This window comes from Dasypus novemcinctus, chromosome 3 (genome assembly GCF_030445035.2).
Source record: "Dasypus novemcinctus isolate mDasNov1 chromosome 3, mDasNov1.1.hap2, whole genome shotgun sequence".
Classification (NCBI taxonomy): Eukaryota; Metazoa; Chordata; class Mammalia; order Cingulata; family Dasypodidae; genus Dasypus; species Dasypus novemcinctus.
The window spans coordinates 152410483-152432087 of NC_080675.1; the positions used below are offsets into that span (position 1 = coordinate 152410483).

Below are 21605 nucleotides of genomic sequence, written 5' to 3' on the forward strand. Positions count from 1 at the left end.
GGCACTCAGGAAATGTGTGTTGACTCAGCTTCTAATGAGGAATTTACCTAAACCTTAGAGATGTTGAGTCAGAAAGTCAGGAGCTGAAGGTAGATTGCCCATGCTCCTCCACCTTTCTTGCTTTGTGCTTGCTTTGTGTGAAAATCCATCATATTGTAGTAACAAAAGGTTGTCTATTAAAGTATTTTCTTAGCTGGTTCCATCTCATAAGAGTGTCAAAGTGTTTTTCTCTTTTCTACAAAGAATGAGTTCACTATGAATTCATATTGGCATAGATGGCCTTTAGATCAGAGATATTGTATATTGTATATACTTGGACAGTTTTTACAGTTGAAGGTGGTCTCAAGAAACACATGAATGTACTGACTTTGCAGTTAATTCTGGCTAAAAAGGAAACATAGTTTCCTTGAAAAATTGGCTTAATTTTTACATTCAAACGTACATGCCCCTTGACCTACTCTTATCAGTGAAGGTTAAACAGAGGGCACTGGGTCATGGCATGCTGGACGCAATTAATTAAAAAAGGGCTGAGCTGAGAAGGTGTCACTACTTGATTTAAAGGAGCAAAGCCTTCCTGAAGTCTCTTTGGGTCTTACAAAGCATTTTGTTGTTATTGTTTTTGTTGTACAGGAGCTATGAAACTGAGACAGAAAGTACTCTTAAAATTTAGCAGTAATTTGTTTTAGCAGTACTCATTCAAAAAACACTGTTTCACCCACTGTTAGGCAAAATGAATTAATTGAAACTTCCAAGCTACAATGTATCTGACCTGGTTCAAGCCCACCAAGACCTCAAATCAAGAGAGGAGTTAAAATACTGCCTTTTCCCACAGGCTAGCAGTGGTGCTTCATTCCAGCGCAGGGCTCTGAGTGTATTCTGTGGGCTTTGCCTCTCGCCTTTGCCCTCCTGTCGCTCTATCTGTTTGACATGTTTATTAAATAGAAGCTTCAGGCTGCACAGACAGACTCAGACTCTCCTCCTGCGTCGCCCACCGCCAACAGCCCTTTGCCTGTCTGGATAAAGGATCCCAGAAGTGTCATAGCTGAGGGGGCTTAAAAATTGGGGGAGCTTTTTATTTTGTTTTTATACTCTCAGGAGCCTTGAGTTTCTAAAGCTGTTTATTTGAATAGTACCTAGTTGTTATTTATATTTATTTTTGTTTGAACATAGGTAACTAATTAGAAGTGTATTTTTTATCACTGTATACAAGAAAATATTTTCTCCTTCAGAAACAAAAAGGAATATTGGAAGTTAGCTAAATGATAGATTTACAGATAGTGTCTTGATCCACATAATGCAGGCATTTTGTCCTCTAAACTCTGTTTTCTCTCCCTTTTCTGGTTAAACTTTGCACTTACTGTGATCATTTATTAGAGCAAGAAGCCCTGAGCAGGGCGGGTTCTAACTGTTCCTTGTCTTTGTCAGTCTATTGTAGGGGCAGAGGGCTTATCCCTTGCATTCCGGCACATTGCCAGCTCCTTGCTGGGCTACTGCAGCCAAGTGTCCTGTGAAAGCCTCCTTCATGAGGTCATTATCTGCGTGGGCTACTTCACTGTCAACCACCCAGATAACCAGGTAAGAGGCCCCGGAAAGTTCTTCAGACTGCTCCCCCAGGACTAAGAGTGTGAGGTATTGAAGTGAGAAAAGGCAGGCTAGCCTGCTGGAACCCATCTGTCCTGTTTGAGGCCCTTTACCAGGCTCCAGGGGTATGTCTCTGGCTGCTTTTCTGCAAAGAGATTTGATGAGCACTAGAGTAGTCCTAGGGCCTCCTCTTAGAGCTATAAAAATAAAATATTTTAAATTAAATATCTTCTTAAACCTCACAGAAGTATCTGCTCCCTTACCGTGTAGATTCTTTAGCATACACTCGGATGCCCTATGCATCTGTTTCTTGTTTTGTTTTGTTTTGTTTGTTTTTTGTGTGTGGTTTTTTGTGGTTTTGTGTGTGTGTGTGTGTTTTGTTTTGATGAGAAACCTTGCACCTTTCAGCTTGGATCAGTTTACAAATAGTATTAGAGCCTGGTACCTTATGAAAATGTGAATCTTCCAAGCTCTTGGCTTCTGCCTAAGTGCTTAGAGACTGCTAGATGGTGTTGGAGGGGAGACTGAGAGGGCAAGTCTCTGGGTTTCTCTCCACTGAGTCACCCAGAGAAGTTTTGCTTTTAAATTGATTTCATTTGTAAATAGTGTTCTACTGCTTTAAGAAAATGAAAATCATGTTACATGTTTTGTAGAAAATCACCTTTTTTCTCTTTGCTTTTTAAACCAGAGTTTTGGCATGACTGACATATCAAATAGTAGTTCTTGACTACCTCATTAACCCAGAATCTGTAATTGCATGGATCATGGCTGATAAAAGGCCTCTGAAACTCCTTAACTCTGGCTTAAAACTTATTAATTTTTACTTTAGGCAGATCTCTTAATAAGCATTCTTACTAGGTTTATCTGCCTGTAGCAAACTAGACCAGGGCCAGAAAAGGACAGGAGATAGTTATGGTGCCAGAGCAAAGTACAAGGTGAGAAGATATACACCAAGAGCTGAAATTTCCTCCCTAACAAGGAGAAAGAGGGCAGGAAAAATAAGACAGACCCAAGAACTCAAAAATTACAACAGGCATCTGGTTGAAAGGACACTAAACCCTGTATTTTATTTCCTAGATGATTGTTAATGCCTCTAATGCTGACCCTGAGTGTACATGCAAGGAAAATGTATGTTCAGTGTATTTCCTTTAAGAAAGTTAAGGAGTATGCAGTCCATTTTAGAAAGATTCCTGTGGTTAAAATTAAGATGCGGACCCTTACCAGAATATTATTCATAGAAAAGTTCACCTTTTACAGACACACTGTTGCCAGGAAGTGTGTCTTTTTCACCTCTTGCTATGGGAGCACTCAGGCAGTGTGCTACCCTTGCCTTCACCTCCGAGTAGTGGTACTTTGTCCTTTTCTTGTAAACAGGCTGAGCAGGTTCACAAGACTCTTAGAAGCTGCTCAGGAAAGGAAAGTTGAGGGAAATCTGTGTGGTTTTCTTTTATTCATATGCATCCCATTAAACCAACTAAGTTTACTTAATGATATTTTATTTTCCTTTATAAGTTGTTTCAATTTTTCTGATTGTAAAAGTCATCCATGTTCATCATGAAAAAGACAAGTGTAAAAAAGAAAATGAAATTAGAGTTATTCCTTATCCCACCATCCCAAGGTAAATCACTGTTAATATTTTAGAAGGTGACTTTTCATTCACTTTTTTATTCATATTTTCACAGAGCTGAGATCATACTGTGTATATACTCATGTCCTACTCTGTACACTTAATATTATATCAGAATCATTCTTTGTGAATACCATTTTTAATGGCTGCATGACTTTATCTTATTTATCGCATGGTTTACCTAACAACTTCCCATTTTATACTTGCTTATAATATATCATGACACTATCTGCTGTACTTGTAAAGAGGTGAGTAATTTGTGTGTGATATATTTTGTTCTGTGCATTTCTGCTGCAAAAAAATAGTTTCATGCTGTAAGCGCTCCCCATACTCAGGGTTGGTTTGAAACCCTGCTTAAACCAACTCTAGTATGATGAATTCACTGAATTCGAAATTGTATGGGATTTTAGAGAATTCTCCTGTTGATGCTGGATCACAGACTAATGATTTTAAATAAAACATAAGCTTTCAATATCTTTGAGCTTACCAAAGTGAATGGGAAAATGGATCAGGGGACTCATGTGGAGTTAGACTGACTTGGACCTCATGGAGAAAGTAACATGTTGCAACAAGAAAAAAGCATATAAAATGAACAGAGAGAGCATTAGGGCAATTCAAGGAGGAGGAGACAGACGCTGCGACTTATCAGTTAGAAAAGAAGAGGATGTGGTAGTGCTTGGAGGTAATTGTTAAGAGGTGAGCTCAACATAAGGAAGAACTTAGAAAAGTGAAAAAAGCCAAACCTCGTGTTTTAACACCTTGCCTCTATGAAAGATACTAAATGGATATCCTCTGCTGATGTGGGGGAAGATCAGAGAAGTCAAATCAGCCTCCAGGCCGTTTCTGAATGCAACAGTCTAGGAAAAGAAAGAATATGATAAAAAGTAGAAGGGAAATAAGAAAATGATAGAAATAATAGTAACTGTAAAAAGCTGAGCCCCTGTACTTCATGGAGACTGTTTCTAAGCATAACATCTGATATTTGTAGAGTTATTTATACTATTCTTCCCATCTGTTATCCCTTGGACCTCATTTGCATTTCCTTGAGGCTGTCATTATGGGTGAAGTAAGCCCCTTGAAGTGACATAGAGAATCACTGTTAGACTAGGACTAGAATCCAGGTCTTGTGAAATCCAACTCAGTATACTTTTCATTTCACCTCACAGTTTTTAGAAAAATCCAATGTGTTCCAGATCCACTCACTGGTGATTGCTGAAGTGTCTCTTGGGTGATGGTAAGGGTTAGGGAAGATGATGCCCATTTGCCAAGACCATACGTTGAGAACCTGCCATCCTTCCTCTGAAAGCTGAATTGGAAGCTTCTGGGGCATATCTGTTTGCCTTACTCAGGGAGACTCCTAAAAATCCTGGGAAGGTGTAAATGAGAGCTTTTTAAGAGCATAAATGGACCAACATTTAGCAATTAGAATGCTTGGGTTCTAGCCCTACCTGTGGTACTAGCTGTGTGGTCTTAGATAAATCTTTTTCTCTCTTGAAGCTTCAGAACCTTTCACTATACAAAGAAGTGGATAGTCCTAGATGGTCCCCCTATCTGTGAGTCTTTGGATATTTTGAATCTAGGATTGAAAGCACAGACAGTCCAGCATTCTGATCTCATGAGGATTCTAAGCCATTTTGTGGTTTTTTGATCCCCCTCGCCCTACTCCATTTTCTGTCAGCACCAGAGGGCTTCATGAGCTGCCTGCCCACTACATTGGCAACTCATCATTAAAAGCTAAATATACTTTGGCTCCTCCAGTTCTAACAGAAGGGATCCATTGACAGACACTCAAAGCAGAGACTTCTTACAGGTGAGATATCAAGTACCTTGCTCTGTCATGCCATCTCCAGCCAGTTTTTCAGACCTGTGCCATAGGGCTGTACTTACCAGCTCATGGCTGGGCTCCATGCCAGTTAGGCTGCAGGGCAAAGGCGCAGGGTATGGCAACCAGCTGTAGGTTTGCTGAGTTGATAACTGCTCATATTCCAGTAGAGTTGGGGAGTTTTCTATAACAAAAAGGCTGATTGTTTTCATTTTAAAAACTCGCTTCTACTCCCACCAAAACCCAGTAATTTGCCCTGTGAATGTTTGCTAAAGAGATGCATTAGGTGCAGTTTTAAGCTATCACTCCAGCTGCAATCACATATCGATCCTCGTAGGGCTTTGAGACATCTAGTCCAGCTTCCTCATATTGCAGATAATAAAACTGAGGCTCAGAGAAGGAAAAGAAATCACCAAGCAAGAACTAGCAGAGCCCAACTTCATGACCGTTAGTACAGTTAGTGCCCTTTCTACCTTAGTTCTGTTCTGCTGAAAGTAAATATGTTTAACTTGATGCCACTTTCTCTAAATCGAGGGATTTCAGAGGAGAAATTATGCTCAATTTATTTAATGCTTCCGTATCATTAGTCAGAAGTCATGTTAATTTGCTGGGCCTGTTTGCCCACAGGCGATCCTTGGTTTCCTACTAGGGAAAACAGCTTGTGTCTTTTTTTTTCTTTTTTTTTCTTTTTTTCTAGTCAACACACAATTTTTTAAATTAAATATTCTGATTTATATTATAAGTGGCCCAGAATAATTAAAGCAACTGTACAAATTCACACTGTAGAAAGTGGTAGGACAATAATTTCAGAACAACTGATATAAAAAAACTGTGGCTTTTTACTATTTATTCCATGGGACATCTAAATAATTATAAACAAGAGAGTGAACATAATGATGATGGAATTTATATGGATGAATTAGAGTTGAAAAGACTAGAAATATCCTGTCTGGAAAAATTGGACTAAGTAGGGTATTATAGAAAAAAAATGGAACACTTAAATACTGTAAGAATGCAAAGTGAGAAGATATGAATTCTAAGACTTCATAAGACATATTTAAGACGAATTGTAAAGAAGCTGTAAGGAGAATGGTATTTATTGCTTATATTGAGAAAAATGTGATTAATTGATAAAAACTAGAAAGTACTGATTTTGGAAGGTAGTATAGACAACCATCAGGGTATTTTTAGCATGCATTCTATATCATATTAGGATTTGGTAGGATGGCCATATAATCCTTAAATGCTCATAATACTAGGATTTAGAATTTGGCTGCAAGCCACATTTGACCAAGAACGATTGAAAATTAACCTCAAAGCTGAGGTCATCAGCTTGTGTCTTTATAAGATGGAAGAGCCTGAAATTCTCCTGCAGCCTAAGATTGTTTTGTTAGGCAACTCCTTTGCATAAAGGATTGGCACTTTTTATTTGCCACCATTTAGTCTTATTAACTACATGGACTAAGCCCCATTATACTAAGGATAACTTCAGAAGAGAAAACTGGTTAATAAAACTAATGCCCCTATCCTTGATGAAACCAATCGTCTGTTTCCTAGAGGGCTGCAGTTTCTAATTAAAATGTTATTGTTTTAATCAAAAGCTCCCCTGTATTTTATGTACTTTCATGACTCTTTCTAAGTTCTTTCCCATTTAATTATTATAATGAATATAATTAGTATGTGCTGTCAGCCCTACACTTTATTTACATTTTATATTGGATAACTAAATGTGGTCTGATAATTAAATTAACTGGAATGACAGATGATTTGACTGCCTGCACATTTTTGTATTGGGAATAAGCACCTTTGCATATTCATATTAGTGACTGACTTTTTCATTTGGAAAGACACAAGCGATTCCAGCTATCAGAGCTGAAGTTTCTTTGTGATAGCTGAAAAGAAGTATACCTTTGGTCTACCCCCACCCCCAACCAGCTTTTCTGTAGAGAAGTTCATACTGATCATGTAATCATCTGCTCTATATTGTACCAGAGTCTGCTGAATGCTTCCAGGGAGATCAGAATAGGAAAGTAAGCATGACGGTGAGGCTTGTGATACTAGACTGTGCTGGACTTTGTGGCATGCATTTTTCAGTTCTTTTATAACTTGACAACTTAGTAAGAAAACCCAAAGGTTAATTTCACTAAATTTTCCTGAAATGAATCTGCTGTACTCACCTCAGATGGTACCCTGAACACAGAAACAGGAGTTCCAATTTGAATACCATCTGCAGGGGAGGGAAGAAGAGGATTGTGCTTTAAGAGTGGCCATTTTCCAGAACCCCATTCCCATTTTTAAAACTTTCAGAGGTGGCCTAATTCCTGATTAACCATTCTTACTTTACTCTGTTTTTGTCAAAGACGGGTAGTCCCACACCCATTTGGTAAACTCCATCCAAGTCCATGAATGGAGTCTGCCGTGTGTCTCACAGTGGAAGCACCAGCATTCGAGGTCTTTCTGTTTGGCCAGTGTTGGCAGCTCATTCTTTAGCTGTCACACAAGCATTCAGCTTGTAGTATTTTCTTTCTTTGTGTGACAGATACAGTTCCTTTCATATAATAAAAAGGCACCATGTCTAAAGAAGAGCCCAAGAATTTCAGCAATGGCTGTTTTGGAACCAAGTTACTCTCAATATTATAGCACCAAAGAAAAATGTGAATTTTCCCCAAAATTAGAACCATAAATTTCCTAATTTAAAATAACTTCTGCCTAAATGTTTAAGACTTCTAGTGAGTGAGCTGGCTGGTATTAGAATAAAGGAGTGTGCCAGTTAGCAATTTTGGCCTGGTGAAGTTGTCAACTTCACAGAATAAATTAAAAAATAAACATAAAAGAATAAAAAAGACACCTTTTATTTCTCCCATATCTTTGGTGAATTTTCTACAGGGGTGGTTTGAAGTACCACATGCTCACAGCAGTTACCTTTTTCACTCCACAAATCCTTTGCTCATTTGAAAGCCTTCTATTGGGTTGTCAAATACACATAAGAAAATGAGGCCAGAAGAAATCTCTGTCAACTCATAAACCATGACAAATCTGACTTTTTCTGAGCTTATCTTGGTCTTCAGTCGTAACCTTTTTTTTTTTTAACATTTATTTATTTCTCCCCACCCTCTCGTTGTTTGCATTTGCTGTGTCCATTTGTTATGTACTGGGTCTTCTTTTTAGGAGGCACCAGGAACCAAACCTGGGATCTCCATTGTGCGAGGAAGGCATCTAATCGCCTGATCCACCTCTGCTCCCTGCCTTGTTGTGTCTCTCATTATGTATTCCTTGTATTTCTTATTGTGTCATCTTGTTGTGTCAGCTCAATGCACCTGCCCATCATGTCAGCTCACTGTCTTGCTTGTCTTCTTTAGAAGGCACCCAGAACCAAACCTGGGACTTCCTATGTGATAGGCAAGAGCTCAATCACTTGAGCCATATCTGCTTCCCACATTTTTAAGATAGACTGTAAAGAATCTATTTATAATCACAGAGACAACACCTTCCCTGGGATAGGATTTTTTTGTTTCTTTTCCATCAAAAGGTTTTAAATTTTAAGATAGTCAAATCAGTGATTTTTTTACTTGACCATTTCTGACTTTTATATTATGCTTCAAATGCTTAAAAAGTCCCTTCTTGGATAAGGAGCCCTGAATAGCCAAAACCACATTGAGAAAGAAGAACAGAGGTAGAGGACTCATGCTTCCTCACTTTAAAACCTACCACCAAGCTACAGTAATCAAAACAGTGTGTTACTGGCACAAGGACAGACATAGAAACCAATGGAAGTGAATTGAGAATTCAGAAATAAACCTTCACATCTGTGCCTAATTGATTTTTGACAAAGGTATCAAGTCCACTCAATGGGGAAAGAATGGTCTCTTTAATATTTGATTCTGGGAAGAGTGAATATGCATATGCAAAAGAATCAAGGTGGACCCCTAACTCACACCATATACAAAAATTAACTCAAAATGGATCTAACACCTAAATATAAGAACCCAAACTATAGACCTCCTACAAGAAAACATAGGGAAACATCTCAAGTACCTCGTATTAGACAATAGTTTTTCAGATTTTACACCAAAAGTACAAACAATAAAAGGAAAAATAGATAAATGGGTGTGATTTCTAAGTACAGTAATTATAAGTACTCTACTCTGGCAACACTTATCTCCTTGCTATTCCTGAAATGCACCTTGCTGGAACATTCTTCCTCAGAAGTTAACATAGCTTGGAAGTTCACTTCCAAAGTTTTCTTCTAGGGTCTCTGACCACAATATCTAAAATAGTGTATTTGCCCCATAGTCACTTTTTCCCCTTCATCCTGCTTTATTTTTCTTCCTATACTTTCTTCCCCCTGACAAGTATATTTTATTGTCTGTCTACCACCACTAGAAAGTAAGTACCTTGAGGGAAGGATCTTTGTCTGTTTTGTTCATTGCCCTAATCCATTGCCTACAATAGTGCCTGGCATGTAGCAGTTGCCTAATAAATATTTGTTGAATGAATGAATAGATACTGAAGTGATAGAAGTCTCTCCTTAGGTATATACAAAAAAGTTAAAATGGCCCCAGGTGTTAAAAGAGACAGCACTTTATTTTACTAACCAAATCCTAAATCAACTTGGACTAAAAATTTAAGAGCCATTTCTTTGGTATTATAAGTAATTTATCTTTGAATCTATTCTAAAATAAACTTCTTAGTTTTGCTTTCTCTGGAGCCAGGAGCTCTGAGGTCCAAAGGAAACTACTGTGTTTAAGATTAGGCAGGAAAGCAGACTTGGCCCAATGGTTACGGCGTCCGCCTACCACATGGGAGGTCCGTAGTTCAAACCCCGGGCCTCCTTGACCTGTGTGGAGCTGGCCCATGCGCTGTACTGATGCGCGCAAGGAGTGCCCTGCCATGCAGGGGTGTCCCCCCGTGTAGGGGAGCCCCACGCACAAGGAGTGCACCCCATAGGGAGAGCCGCCCAGTGCGAAAGAAAGTGCAGCCTGCCCAAGAATGGCGCCGCACACACGAAGAGCAGACACAAGATAACGCAACAATAAGAAACAGATTCCCAGTGCTGCTGATAAGGATAGAAGAGGTCGTAGAAGAACACACAGCGAATGGACCCAAAGAGCAGACAACTGGGGGAGAGGGGGGAAGGGGAGAGAAATAAATTTTTTAAAAATCTAAAAAAAAAAAAAAAGTTTAAGCAAATACTGTACATGAGAAAACAGGTGTAAGGAAAAGCTTTGGAGGCAGACTTGGGTTGAAATCCCAGTTTCTTATGTCAAATAGGAGACTCAAATGGATATACCTATATACCAGTGTTCATAGCAGCATTATTCATAGTATTTAAAGGTGGAATCAATCTAGTGTTTATCAAAAGATGAATGGAAAAGCAAAATTTGGTATATTCATACAGTGGAGTATTATTTTAACTGTAAAAAGGAATGAAGTGTTGATACGTGCTGCAACATGGATGAACCTTGAAAACATTATACTAAGTAAAATAAGCCAGGCACAAAAGGACTATGTGATTCCACTTATTTAAAATACCTAGAATAAAGTTCATAGAGATAGAAAATGGATTTAAGATTACCAGGGGCTGGGGATGAGGGAAATTGAGTCATTGCTTAATGGATAAAGAAGTTTTGTTTGGGGTAATAAAAGTTTTAGTAATAGAGGTGGTGAAAATAAAAGTAACATTATAAAAGTAATTAATGTCACTGAATTGTATAGTTAAAAATGGTTAAAGTAGCAAATTTTGTTTTACATATATATGACCATAATTTTCAAAATAATCCCAGCTCTTTTTCTCATTTGGGCAGTTTATCCTGAGGGTTGATTTCATGGCTATAAAATAAAGTCAAGAAGTCCTAACTCCCTGGGTTGTTGTGAAGATTCAGTGTTGTCCTTATTACTCAGGCTTATTTGACTCTTGGCTGTGAGAATCGATGCCTTTGTGGTCTTTGCTCACTGAATTGGTAACATTGCCACAGCAAATCTACCAGTTGGTTTAAAAAAAATAAACTTTTTGTACAGGTATGTCCCATTCTAAAAAAGCACACAGTAGGAAAATTTACACTTAATAGCAAGTTTCCTGAGGGCATTAAAAATAGTTTTAAATATGTTTCTTAAATCTCTTCCTATATAATTGCTGGTCAAGAGGGCAGGTGTCTGCTTTAAGGAGTTGGTTTATGTTTTTGCAACTTGGTGAAAGGAAAATGGGCTCTGGAACCAGGCAGACCTAAGTTCTGGTATTGGCTTATCAGTTACTAGCTCTGTGATCCTAGGCAAACCATTTACCTTCTTGGAATCTGTTTCCTCATCTATAAAATGGGGATAATATGAATAATACCTCATGTGCTTGTTGTGAACATTAAGTTAGATAATCCTAGTGATTAGCACGTTGCCTGGCCCAGAACAAATGTTTACTCATGATTTTGTGTTGAAATTATCATTGTCTGCCTTCAGGGTCCCTGCTCTTAATGAGAAAAGTTCCACAGTATCCATTCCAGTCAGATCTGACACTTGATATCCTTCTTAAATGGGCCATCTCTGCTGTTGGCCATCTCTGCTGTTTTCCCATCTGTTGAGAAACTGGAGAAAGCTCCAAGGGGATCCTCTATAGACCAAAAACATGTCGAAGTACCAAGAGGACCTTCCACAGAGGTCTCTGGGCTGCCACTGACCATGCTGCTCTGGCAGTATCAAGAGGCCTAGGAGGGTCAGGCTGGCTCTGGTCAGCTGTCATCTCCCCTTCCTAAAAGGCAGGCCTGGCTCAGCTAGACATACCTGACAGGTGATAAGCACATGCTTGTCTGAAAGGGAGTGAAGGACGGTCTCTGCTTACCACCTTGGGCTACAGAAGGAGGAGAGAGGGAGACCTCACACCCAAATACTTCTCTTCTGCATGGGCAACTGCTAAACTGAAAACACACCACAGAGATAACTCAGAGGTGCATTGAGATTGTGTTAGGAAAAGAAACTGGAAAATGGCTCACATGAATCAATGTGAACATTTAATGGGCCTTAATTGGAACCTTATCCTACTGTACTTAGAGCAGAGAGATGAAAGCAGAAGAAATCTGAGAGACCATTTATTTCACTTGAGAAAGTAGTAAACTGAAACTACAAAAAGATTTGACTACTATTATATTTTTATGATTAAATAAAATTGCCATAGATTAGTGCTGGCGAGCCTGTAAATGCTCTATGGAATGTGTCCATGCTCTCTGGCTCCTGTTAGGTTGTGACCAGAAAATCTATTCGCTTATGCTCTGCATTTATTAACCCTATTGTTCTCATACCACCCAAAGGCTCCATGGTGAGGAAAGTTTGTCCCAGGTTCTCTTCACAGGAAAGGTCCAAAGCCCACTTGGAATATTTGCGTTTTAAGGCATTATTAAATGCAGTCCATCTACCTACCCACCTCTCTACTGCCACACACACATCTTGTTAGTTCTATAGTGGGCATAATCTTTCCACTACTCCGTGTGTGTGTGTTTTAAGTAGAAGCTAGATGAGAAAATGAAAGAGCTACCAGTTGATTTTTTTTTTTCATTCATTCTTAAAAAAAACACATCCTAAGCTCTTTTTTAAGGTAGTATCTCTGCAGGTGTTGGCAGCATAGGGCATATAGGTGTGAGAATGCTCATTGCACAGAATTATATTATGTCTGCAAGTCCACAGGCCTTCAGAGCTCAACTAGTGTCACTCCTCTTGCTGCCAGGAAGTTGAGGAACTTGCCCAAGGTCAGTGGAATCAGGCCTCCTGACACATTGTCCAGGGCTTTCTGTGGCCAGTACCCCTATCACTCTTCCCCCTACCAGTGGTAGATGGTAGATAATACAAATAAACAGAAAATCCAAAATAAAGTAGACCCTCATTTTTATGGTGATATGGTTATTCTGTATAGTTTTCAAGGTCTGTGCTCTTCAGACAGCATTCTGTCTCAAATATAAATTTAAATGGAAGCAGCACAAATTATAAAATCCATGACTTTTAGAGTTAGACCAGTGTTTGAGATAACCTAGTCCAACCTTCCTGTGCCACAAGATGTGTCTGAAGGGAATTTAGAACATGCTTTATTTAAAAGGTTGACTCCTCTCCTCACAGAATAGACAACATGAAAGGAGGAGAAAAGGCCTACACACAACAGAAGATGGAGGGTGACTTAGTCTTGGGGAAATGCCAGTATCATGAGTTTTATGTCCATATGAGACCATTCTTCACTCCTTGCTCTCATTTATCAACTTCTACTGAATGCCCACCCTGTGTCAAAACATGTGCTGAGAGAGAAATACGAAAATGAATACAACTCAAACCTTGTCCTTGTGGAGTCTGTAGCCTAGGGGCAGCTCTCCATGCTAAGACTCATTCCTTCCTTCAACAAAACATTTGAATGCCCAAAGGGTGCTAGACACTGTTCTAGACACCCAGGATACAGTAAGAAACAAAATAGACAAAGTCTCTGCCCTGAAGTTGCTAACACTCATGGGGGAGGGGGTGGGGAGGCAGACAATGAACAAACTTGGATATCATGTGCTAGAGGGTCTTCTTGGAAATATGTTACAGTTGAAGTAGCGTTTGAGCTGATATATGAAAGGTGAGTAGATACTTACCAAGTAGAAAGGTAGAAAAGACATTCTAGGCATAGTAAAGAGCATGAGCATATGTACTGAAATGTAAAATAGCCTGTCAGATTCAGGCAACTGCAAGCCGTTTGTTGTGACTGGAGCTTGCGATATAAGGGGAGAAAATGAGCTAAGACTGAAGAAGCAAACAGGGCAGAACATGAAAAGACCTATGTGCTAGGCCAAGAATTTGGGGATTTTACCTCTTAGAGGTGATATTATGGAGCCCCTAAAGGTTATTAGCAGGAGGATGATAAGCTCAAACAATGTCTGAGTCTACTCCAGTGTGTAGAGAATGGGTGGGTGGGTGTCAGGACTTCCACCGATCCCAGGCTGTAAGCAAGTTCTGAAGCATTATCCTCCCCTACAGGAGCAGGATGGTATTTGAGGAAAGGGGTCTGCCCAAAAGCCTCTTTCACAACCCTCTGCTAACGGCACCTAATAAAAAGCCTGTTTCCCTCAGGAGGCAGATTGCTGCAGGTTGGGGGCCCTCTGGCCCATTTCCCTAGAGGGAAGACAGTGAGACAGCCACCACCAACCCCTCACTAATTAGGAAAACCCTTGTTTCCCTAGGACCACCAGGTTTCTAAAACCTATGAGAAGCCAAGCCCACTGGCTTTAGCCTCTCCTGGTGACCTGCCTTCCTTCCTCCTCCCCTTCTTCCCTCTGTCTCATCCTTCTCCTTGATGCTGTGTTGGTGCTGGGCAGCAGTGAGTCCCTGGGACCATCAAGAAGGCTAGCACTTAATGAGTCTACGTCACACACATTCTGCCAAGAGCTCTGCGTTTAATCTCAGCCTAGAAATCATCTTATAGCTGATGCAAGCTTGAGAGGAGAGGAGTTTGTTTGCTGGCCAAGGGAATCTTTGTGTTTCTCTACAGTGAATTTGATTTGATGATGTATGTGGACAGACTCTTCAACTTCTTCTCCTGAGATATTTAAATAAAGCCACTTCTACACTCTTCCTACTTTATCTCCCCTCCCTCACCCACCCCAGTATCAGAGTAGAGGAACCAGGGTGTGTGTGTGTTTGTGTGTGTGTGTGTGTCTGGGGCATGCCATTTTTTTATATGGTACTCAGAGGTCACTGGCTTGGAGGCCCCTCCTGTCACATTGCTCTTTTCCTAGACTCCAGGTGCACATAACGTGGCAAGAGCAGCATGGACAGAGGGGCTGAGCCTGTACACTGGCCTGCCTACTGCAGCCACCGCCTCTTCACTCTAGCACTGTAGCAGGGCCAGTTTTACAAAGAGGAAGGCAACAATTACTTTGTTTCTGCTCTGCTAGAAAAATATTCTTTGTTCCAATGATTTACAGACTCTTACAGCTGTCTCTTTTAATGAATTTAGATGTCTAGACACCTATTTCTGCTTCTCTGTTGAGGACATCTTGACTCTGACAAGAAAAGGGGGGAAAAAAAACAAAAAAACAACAAGAACTCTTAGGCATGAAGAATTTGCCCCGGTGAGGTTTAACTGTTTGTATACATCTCTGACTGGATCTCTAGACCCCACTCTCTCTACCACGCTGAACGGCAGAACTGGTTCAGCCTTAGGTTTAACAGGCCAGTTCACAGGACTTGCTGAAAGAGGCTGCTCCCACCCCACCACATTCCTGCTCTCTGTACCATTGTGCTAAGAAGCTGTTGGAGACAGTGTTGGCTGAAGCACTCACTGCAAATCCAAAGGTTTGACCTGAACACCTTGACAGCCATGAGGTGGTAGGTGCAGTCCCCCTGGGGTCAATTTGGGAAACCAAAGCTCAGTCCTCATTCAGTCATTCCCCAGATAGCTATTGAGCACCTATTATATGTCAGGCACTGTGCTGGGCACATATGCCAAATACTGGGGAATCAGCAGTGAGTAAAAGGGACATTGCCCCTGTCTTTGGCGCTTACAACTTTAGGACTATTGAAAGCTGGGGATTCACACTGACTTGTCTTGACTTAAGCAACTGTACATGCATCTGGAGCGAATATCACCTAATCCCTAGCCAGGCAAGTTCTATCTTCTGATTCATGGTAGACATGGGAGGTGAGGCCACAGTGACATGAGTACATAGAAATTTGACAGAGGGCCTTCTGAAAATAAAAAAAAAAAATGTAGAGCTTTCTAAAATCATTGGTGGAATTCCTCCTAAATAAGGGGAAAATTCAGGGTCACTGATCTTAGCAAAAGCAGTAAGATTCATAGTCTAAGTAGGTAAAACAGAGCTTGATCTTTTTCTGTTTTCTTTCCTTGAATATAGGTGAGTTCTAGAGAGCTGGAGATTTTACATTAGGACACCATGGTTGTGTTCAAATGTATACAGCAAGAAACTGCTACAGAACCCTTTTATTATTCAGTGTCATGGTTTTAGAACTATTCCCATATAAGTGCATTTTGTATATGAACAAACTTACCTTTAAAACATAGTATTTAACTTTATTTCTAATCATTTTAGAAAATATTAGTTTCCTGCCTTCTTAAACAAATTATGCTAAATATATTTTTATGTTTTTGATGCCTTGAAAACTGAGTTCCTGGTACATAAGAGTATCTGTATGTGGAAGCAAATTTTAAAAGTGTGAAATCAAAAATTTTGAAGTACTTAAGGTATATAATTATGTATACTCAGTATACATAATTAAGATATTTTTCTACAATACACTAATGTTCTCAAGACCAGCTGAAAAGATAGAAATATTTACTCTGACACCAAATGATTCCTAGGCACCTTTTTGAATTCACATTTCTGCTTGAAATAATTTTAATTCCCATCCCTTCACCTATTAGTGTCAGCTGATGTTTCTTCTTGTTGTCAGTTGACTGGTCTCCAGCAGTCTCCTTTCTAATTTGCTGATTCCAATCTACTGTAGCCAGAAAACCCACTCTTGTTAGACTCGCTTTTGCAGTGTGAATTGGTAGGCTGACCTGGAGCTTACAAAACATTCCTGTGAGTAACTGACATGGATTTTGTGGAAAGACTAGACACTCTGTGAGGGCAAGGATGTCTCTGACCTGTTCACTGTGCCATTCCCATTGTCAAGCTCCACACTTGGCCAGAGTAGATGCACAGTAAACATTTAGTCAGTGGGCTAATCTGACTGCTCTATGCTTGGCTACATTCCAGGTGGTCACAGCTGGAGGAAAAGGGCCCTCTGAGTGAGGAGAATCAGGCTGTTTTCCGTTTACATAACATGATGATGGACTCCCCATGGGCCCTCCTCACCACTCTCCTTGAGATCCTATGAAATGAGTTGCAGCAGTTGTCATTTTTCAGACACGAAATCTGCAAACTCTCATGAGGCCTATTACATTTCTAGACCAGGCTTATGGCCATTCAGTACCCTATCTCCCATTTCCTTTTCCTTTTGTATATTTTAAATATAACTCTTGGGCAAGTATTAATATTATGCATATATTATACATGATAGTATTTGTTTCAAAATTATAAGACCAGATTTGAAAGCACTCAAAGACCAAGTTTGCAGGCACTCAAAACCTGTCAAAGGCTACTCTGAAAGACAGCTGACTCTGCATGACAAGAAGATAGTGCTCATTTCAGGGTCATGTGTTCCAGCAGTTCACTCCTGAGAGTCTAGCCCCATCACCAACCATTCGTCTTTTTCAAGTTCTGACATCTGATCATTGAGACAAACCCTTGGCACAGCCCAGAACATAAGCCAAGAACTAGTTATTTGATACCTAGCCACAAAGAATTTAGCTTTCTGAAGAAAGGCCTTTTGTTAGTTCAATCTGTGTATATTGGTTGGTTTAGTCTATTTAGAATGGCAGTATATCACTCTCATCTTCATCTGGGCTGGCAAAGTCGTGCAAGAAGCTGGCTGGCAGTCAGCCTTGGGAGTGAACTCAGACCCAGTGAGAGAGTGTGCAGGAAGGGGTGGGCTCATGAGCCATATGACCCTGGATGGGCTTAGGAGGCAGGTTGGAAGAAGCAAAGCCAATTCAGAGAGTCATAAGAGTTTTCCAGGCCCAGGTCCACCACTGGCTGCCTGAGGCACCTAGGGGCAAGTCTCTTGAACTTTCTGAGCATGTATTTTTTCATTATAAGAAGATAGTCATCTCTGTCCGCCCACCTCAGAGGGTGCTTAGAGACTCAGATAATGTAGGTAGAGGGGTTTGATAGACCCTCTAGTACTGCCTCTGCCAGTGACAGACTTTCTGCTGAGTGGGATATTTCTAAAGTTTGGCAGGGCAATGCCCTAGAACACCTTGGAGTCCTTCACACTAAGTGAGAGACCAGTGTCCCCACACCCACAAAAAGGGCAAGATCCTTTCCAGACCTCTTTTTATAACCAGTATCTCTAGGCCAGGGATCCTTGAATTTGTGTCCAGAACCCTGCAGACAGATCTCAAACTCAACTTCTTTCTGGGATAGAAGACTGCTTACCACAAAATCCATTCTTTAAAAAGCAAATGTGCAAACCTAAGGCAACATGATGTGGACACCAGAATCAGAAAATGGTAGCTATACCTCAGGAGAAGAGATATGGTGTGATCTCCCCTGAGGCAAGGTGCCAATGAGTTTGTTAACTAGAAGCCCTCCATCCCTTTGATTCATTCATTCCAGTAACTTTGAAGACCACTCTATACCCCTGCAGAAAGTAGAGGACACAATAGTAAAAGACACACTTCCTGCCCTTCTGGAACTTAGTTCTGTAACTAAGGGATACATACACTTAAATATATGATATATATGATAGCTGTTACCATGTCTTTGGGCTGAAAAGAAGAGGCTGACTCTGGCTGTGCTTCCTGGGAAGACTTCCTGGGCCCAAGGATTTCTTTAATACTTGAATAGAAGCTCATCCTGGGGCTGAATCAGGAGCCCACAATACCAGCCTATTAGCTTTAGCCCTTCCTGCTTTGTTTTCAGACTGACAAGTCTAGCACCATAACCTCAACACACACATACACGCACGCTCGCACACTGTAGGCTAAGCCTCTGTTTCTCTTTGCCACTTACCTGTGTTTCTTGGATCATGCTTATGCTGGGATTTTCTTTTCAGAGCTGTCAGAATGCATTTCCTACCCCGCCACCACAAGATCCTGGCTGGCATCTCCAGCACTGTTTGCATAGCTCCCTCCTGTGCAGGCAGGGCCAGGGAGCAGCTGCAGCAGTGGTTTCCCAGGTGGCATGTAGCTCACTGATGAGTCCCAGCCAGGAAGCAGGGCCTGCTGCTGCCAGCCTCCTGCTCTAATAAGCAGTCCTTATAAGAGATGATGGAAAGCATTCATTAGGCCTCACACTGGGAGGGGCTTCTGGTCCTGCAAGTGTGCAGGAGCCAGATTTGGCAGGAGAAAGCTCAGAGCAGCAGAGCTGGAAAGCTAACCAAACGCTCATGACTAATATTGTTTTGTACTAAATCACAGACACTGTCTTATTGGATCCTCATCTAAACACTGAAACGTTGCCACCTACCCCCATTTTATAGAAAGGACCCTGAGGTTCATATTGGTTAAGTGACCACAGCAGATCAGGGGCAAAGCAAGGCCTAAAAGCTTCATGGCTTCATGAGAGAGTATTGACCCAGGAAAAGTCACTCCACTCTGAAATGCATCTGGTTAGCAAAAGTAGCCTTTCTCATGGAATCTCATTCTGATTGGGAGTGATGAAGTAGAAGGGAATGAGTTAGGGCTGCTTCTTCCCTTCATCTAAAAGTCCCCCACCTCCAATTTCTAGGTATGCAGATCTGATCCAAACTTCAAGGTCCGACCTAGCTTCTCAGTGCAGTCTTCTACTTTCACCTAAGTAAGCGCAATTGCTCCCTCCCATGGAGTCCCCGAGCCCCTTATCCTTCCCTCTCTGATGGCCCAGGCTCCTTATACGTTTGTGTACATGTCTTATCTCCCGGGAGCTAAAGCATGATCCCTTCCTGACATGTTGCATCTTCACCTGTGAATGTTGAGGGAAGAGACATTCTTTGTGTCTCTAAAACATTTAATACAACACTTAGGAGACACTCAATATTTGTATTCTGAATTTAGAGTTCTCATCTGACTCCCTCTTTCTTGGTGCATCCAGGCTATACTCCACTTGGTGAGGAACACAGAGGTTGGAGCCAGAAGGCCTATTGTGTGGCTAGGGGTGAGCAGAGAAAAGAGTCAGCATGTCCATTTGTCTACTCCAGATTCCTTTTTTTTAATCAGATTAATTTTTTTTTTAAGATTTTTTTTTAAGATTTTTATTTTATTTTTAAAGATTTATTTTTATTTATTTAATTCCCCTCCCCTCCCCCGGTTGTCTGTTTTTTTTTTCTGTGTCTTTTTGCTGCGTCTTGTTTCTTTGTCCGCTTCTGTTGTCGTCAGCGGCACGGGAAGTGTGGGCAGCGCCATTCCTCGGCAGGCTGCTCCCTCCTTCGCGCTGGGCGGCTCTCCTTATGGGTGCACTCCTTGCGCGTGGGGCTCCCCTATGCGGGGGACACCCCTGTGTGGCAGGGCACTCCTTGCGCGCATCAGCACTGCGCATGGGCCAGCTCCACACGGGTCAAGGAGGCCCGGGGCTTGAACCACGGGCCTCCCATGTGGTAGACGGACGCCCTAACCACTGGGCCAAAGTCCGTTTCCCTTTAAGATTTTTATTTTCTCTCCCTTCTCCCCCCCAGTTGTCTGCTCTCTGTGTCCATTCGCTGTGTGTTCTTCTGGGTCCGCTTGTATTGTCAGTGGCACTGGGAATCTGTGTCTCTTTTTGTTGCGTTATCTTGCTATGTCATTTCTCTTGTGTGTGCGGCACCACTCCTGGGCAAGCTGCACTTTCTTTCCCGCTGGGCGGCTCTCCTTAGGGGGCCCACTCCTTACACGTGGGGCTCCCCTACACGGGGGACACCCCTGCATGGCAGGGCACTCCTTGCGCACATCAGCACTGCACGTGGGCCAGCTCACCACAAGGGCCAGGAGACCCTGGGTTTGAATCCTGGACCTCCCATGTGGAAGACGGATGCTCTATCAGTTGAGTCAAATCCACTTCCCTCAGACTGATTTTTAATCCCAGCATTCAGATCCTCCTGGACCTCCTTTCCACCAGGCTATAGCATATATTGCCAGCCTACAACTTTCCTATTTCTAAAGCCACTTCTTGCCAGAAATGTTGATAGTTCCAAAAAGAAGAGGGAGTGGTCACAGGAGTCCATCTTACCTGCACAGGAAGCATCATGGACTGGGCTTACTTGGCGTTTCTCCCTCCTTCCTCCTCCCACATCTCCAATGATAAGGGAAAAAGTGGTGGGTCCCCAGGACATTTGGGTAAAAGATGCCATTCTTTAGTGACTAGAATTATATCCACTGTCCTCTGCTTAAAAGACCAAAGGAGGTACCTGTGCTATGCACAGTCCTGTCTCTAGATAATGATCACAAATGACTCCAAGAAGGCCTTGAAGTACTCTCTCTTGTGTTCTAATACAAATAGTCTCAGAATGATTTTTCTCAAATTCAAAATGTAGGAATCTAATTTTCAGTGAAAAAGAATATTTTTAAAGATCTGGCACCCTTGGTCATGTTGTTTCTTGATTTGGGTACTGGTGACATAGGTATGTTTACTTTATGAAAAGAAATTTAATTGTTCACTTAATGTGTTTGTGTCTGTGTATGTGTATGTTACATGTGACTTAAAATTTACTTAAAAAAAAAAATTCCCCATCCTAAAACCCAGAGCAGTTTAGCAGTTTGCAAACCAAGGATACAAAACTAGTGAGTGGATAGGACCTCAGATATCCTAACACTTACACTTTTGTTAGTACCTATTTCAAAATTTCACTGAAGAGCAAATGAAAAGTTTAGTTTTAATCTCTTGATCTGAATGTCGCAGGAAATTTCCTTTGGTTTTCTTGAAGCCCCACTCTGCATCAGAAAGTGGACATCGGGAGCAGATGTGGCTCCAGCAATTGAGCGCCTGCTCCCACATGGGAGGTCCCAGGTTCAGTTCCTGATGCCTCCTAAAAAAAAAAAAAAGCCACAACAAATAA

General features: G+C 41.2%; 1 protein-coding gene across 6 annotated transcripts in view; it reads left to right on the forward strand.

The window, feature by feature from the left end:
- The window catches only part of SCAPER (S-phase cyclin A associated protein in the ER), a 616772-nt gene that overhangs the window by 587498 nt on the left and 7669 nt on the right, over positions 1 to 21605 (forward strand). For all 6 annotated transcript variants that reach the window (XM_004468178.4, XM_004468179.4, XM_071214311.1 and 3 more), the window contains one exon: positions 1426 to 1575. In XM_004468178.4, the coding sequence (XP_004468235.1) occupies positions 1426 to 1575 (150 nt within the window). The remainder of the gene's footprint in view (positions 1 to 1425; positions 1576 to 21605) is intronic.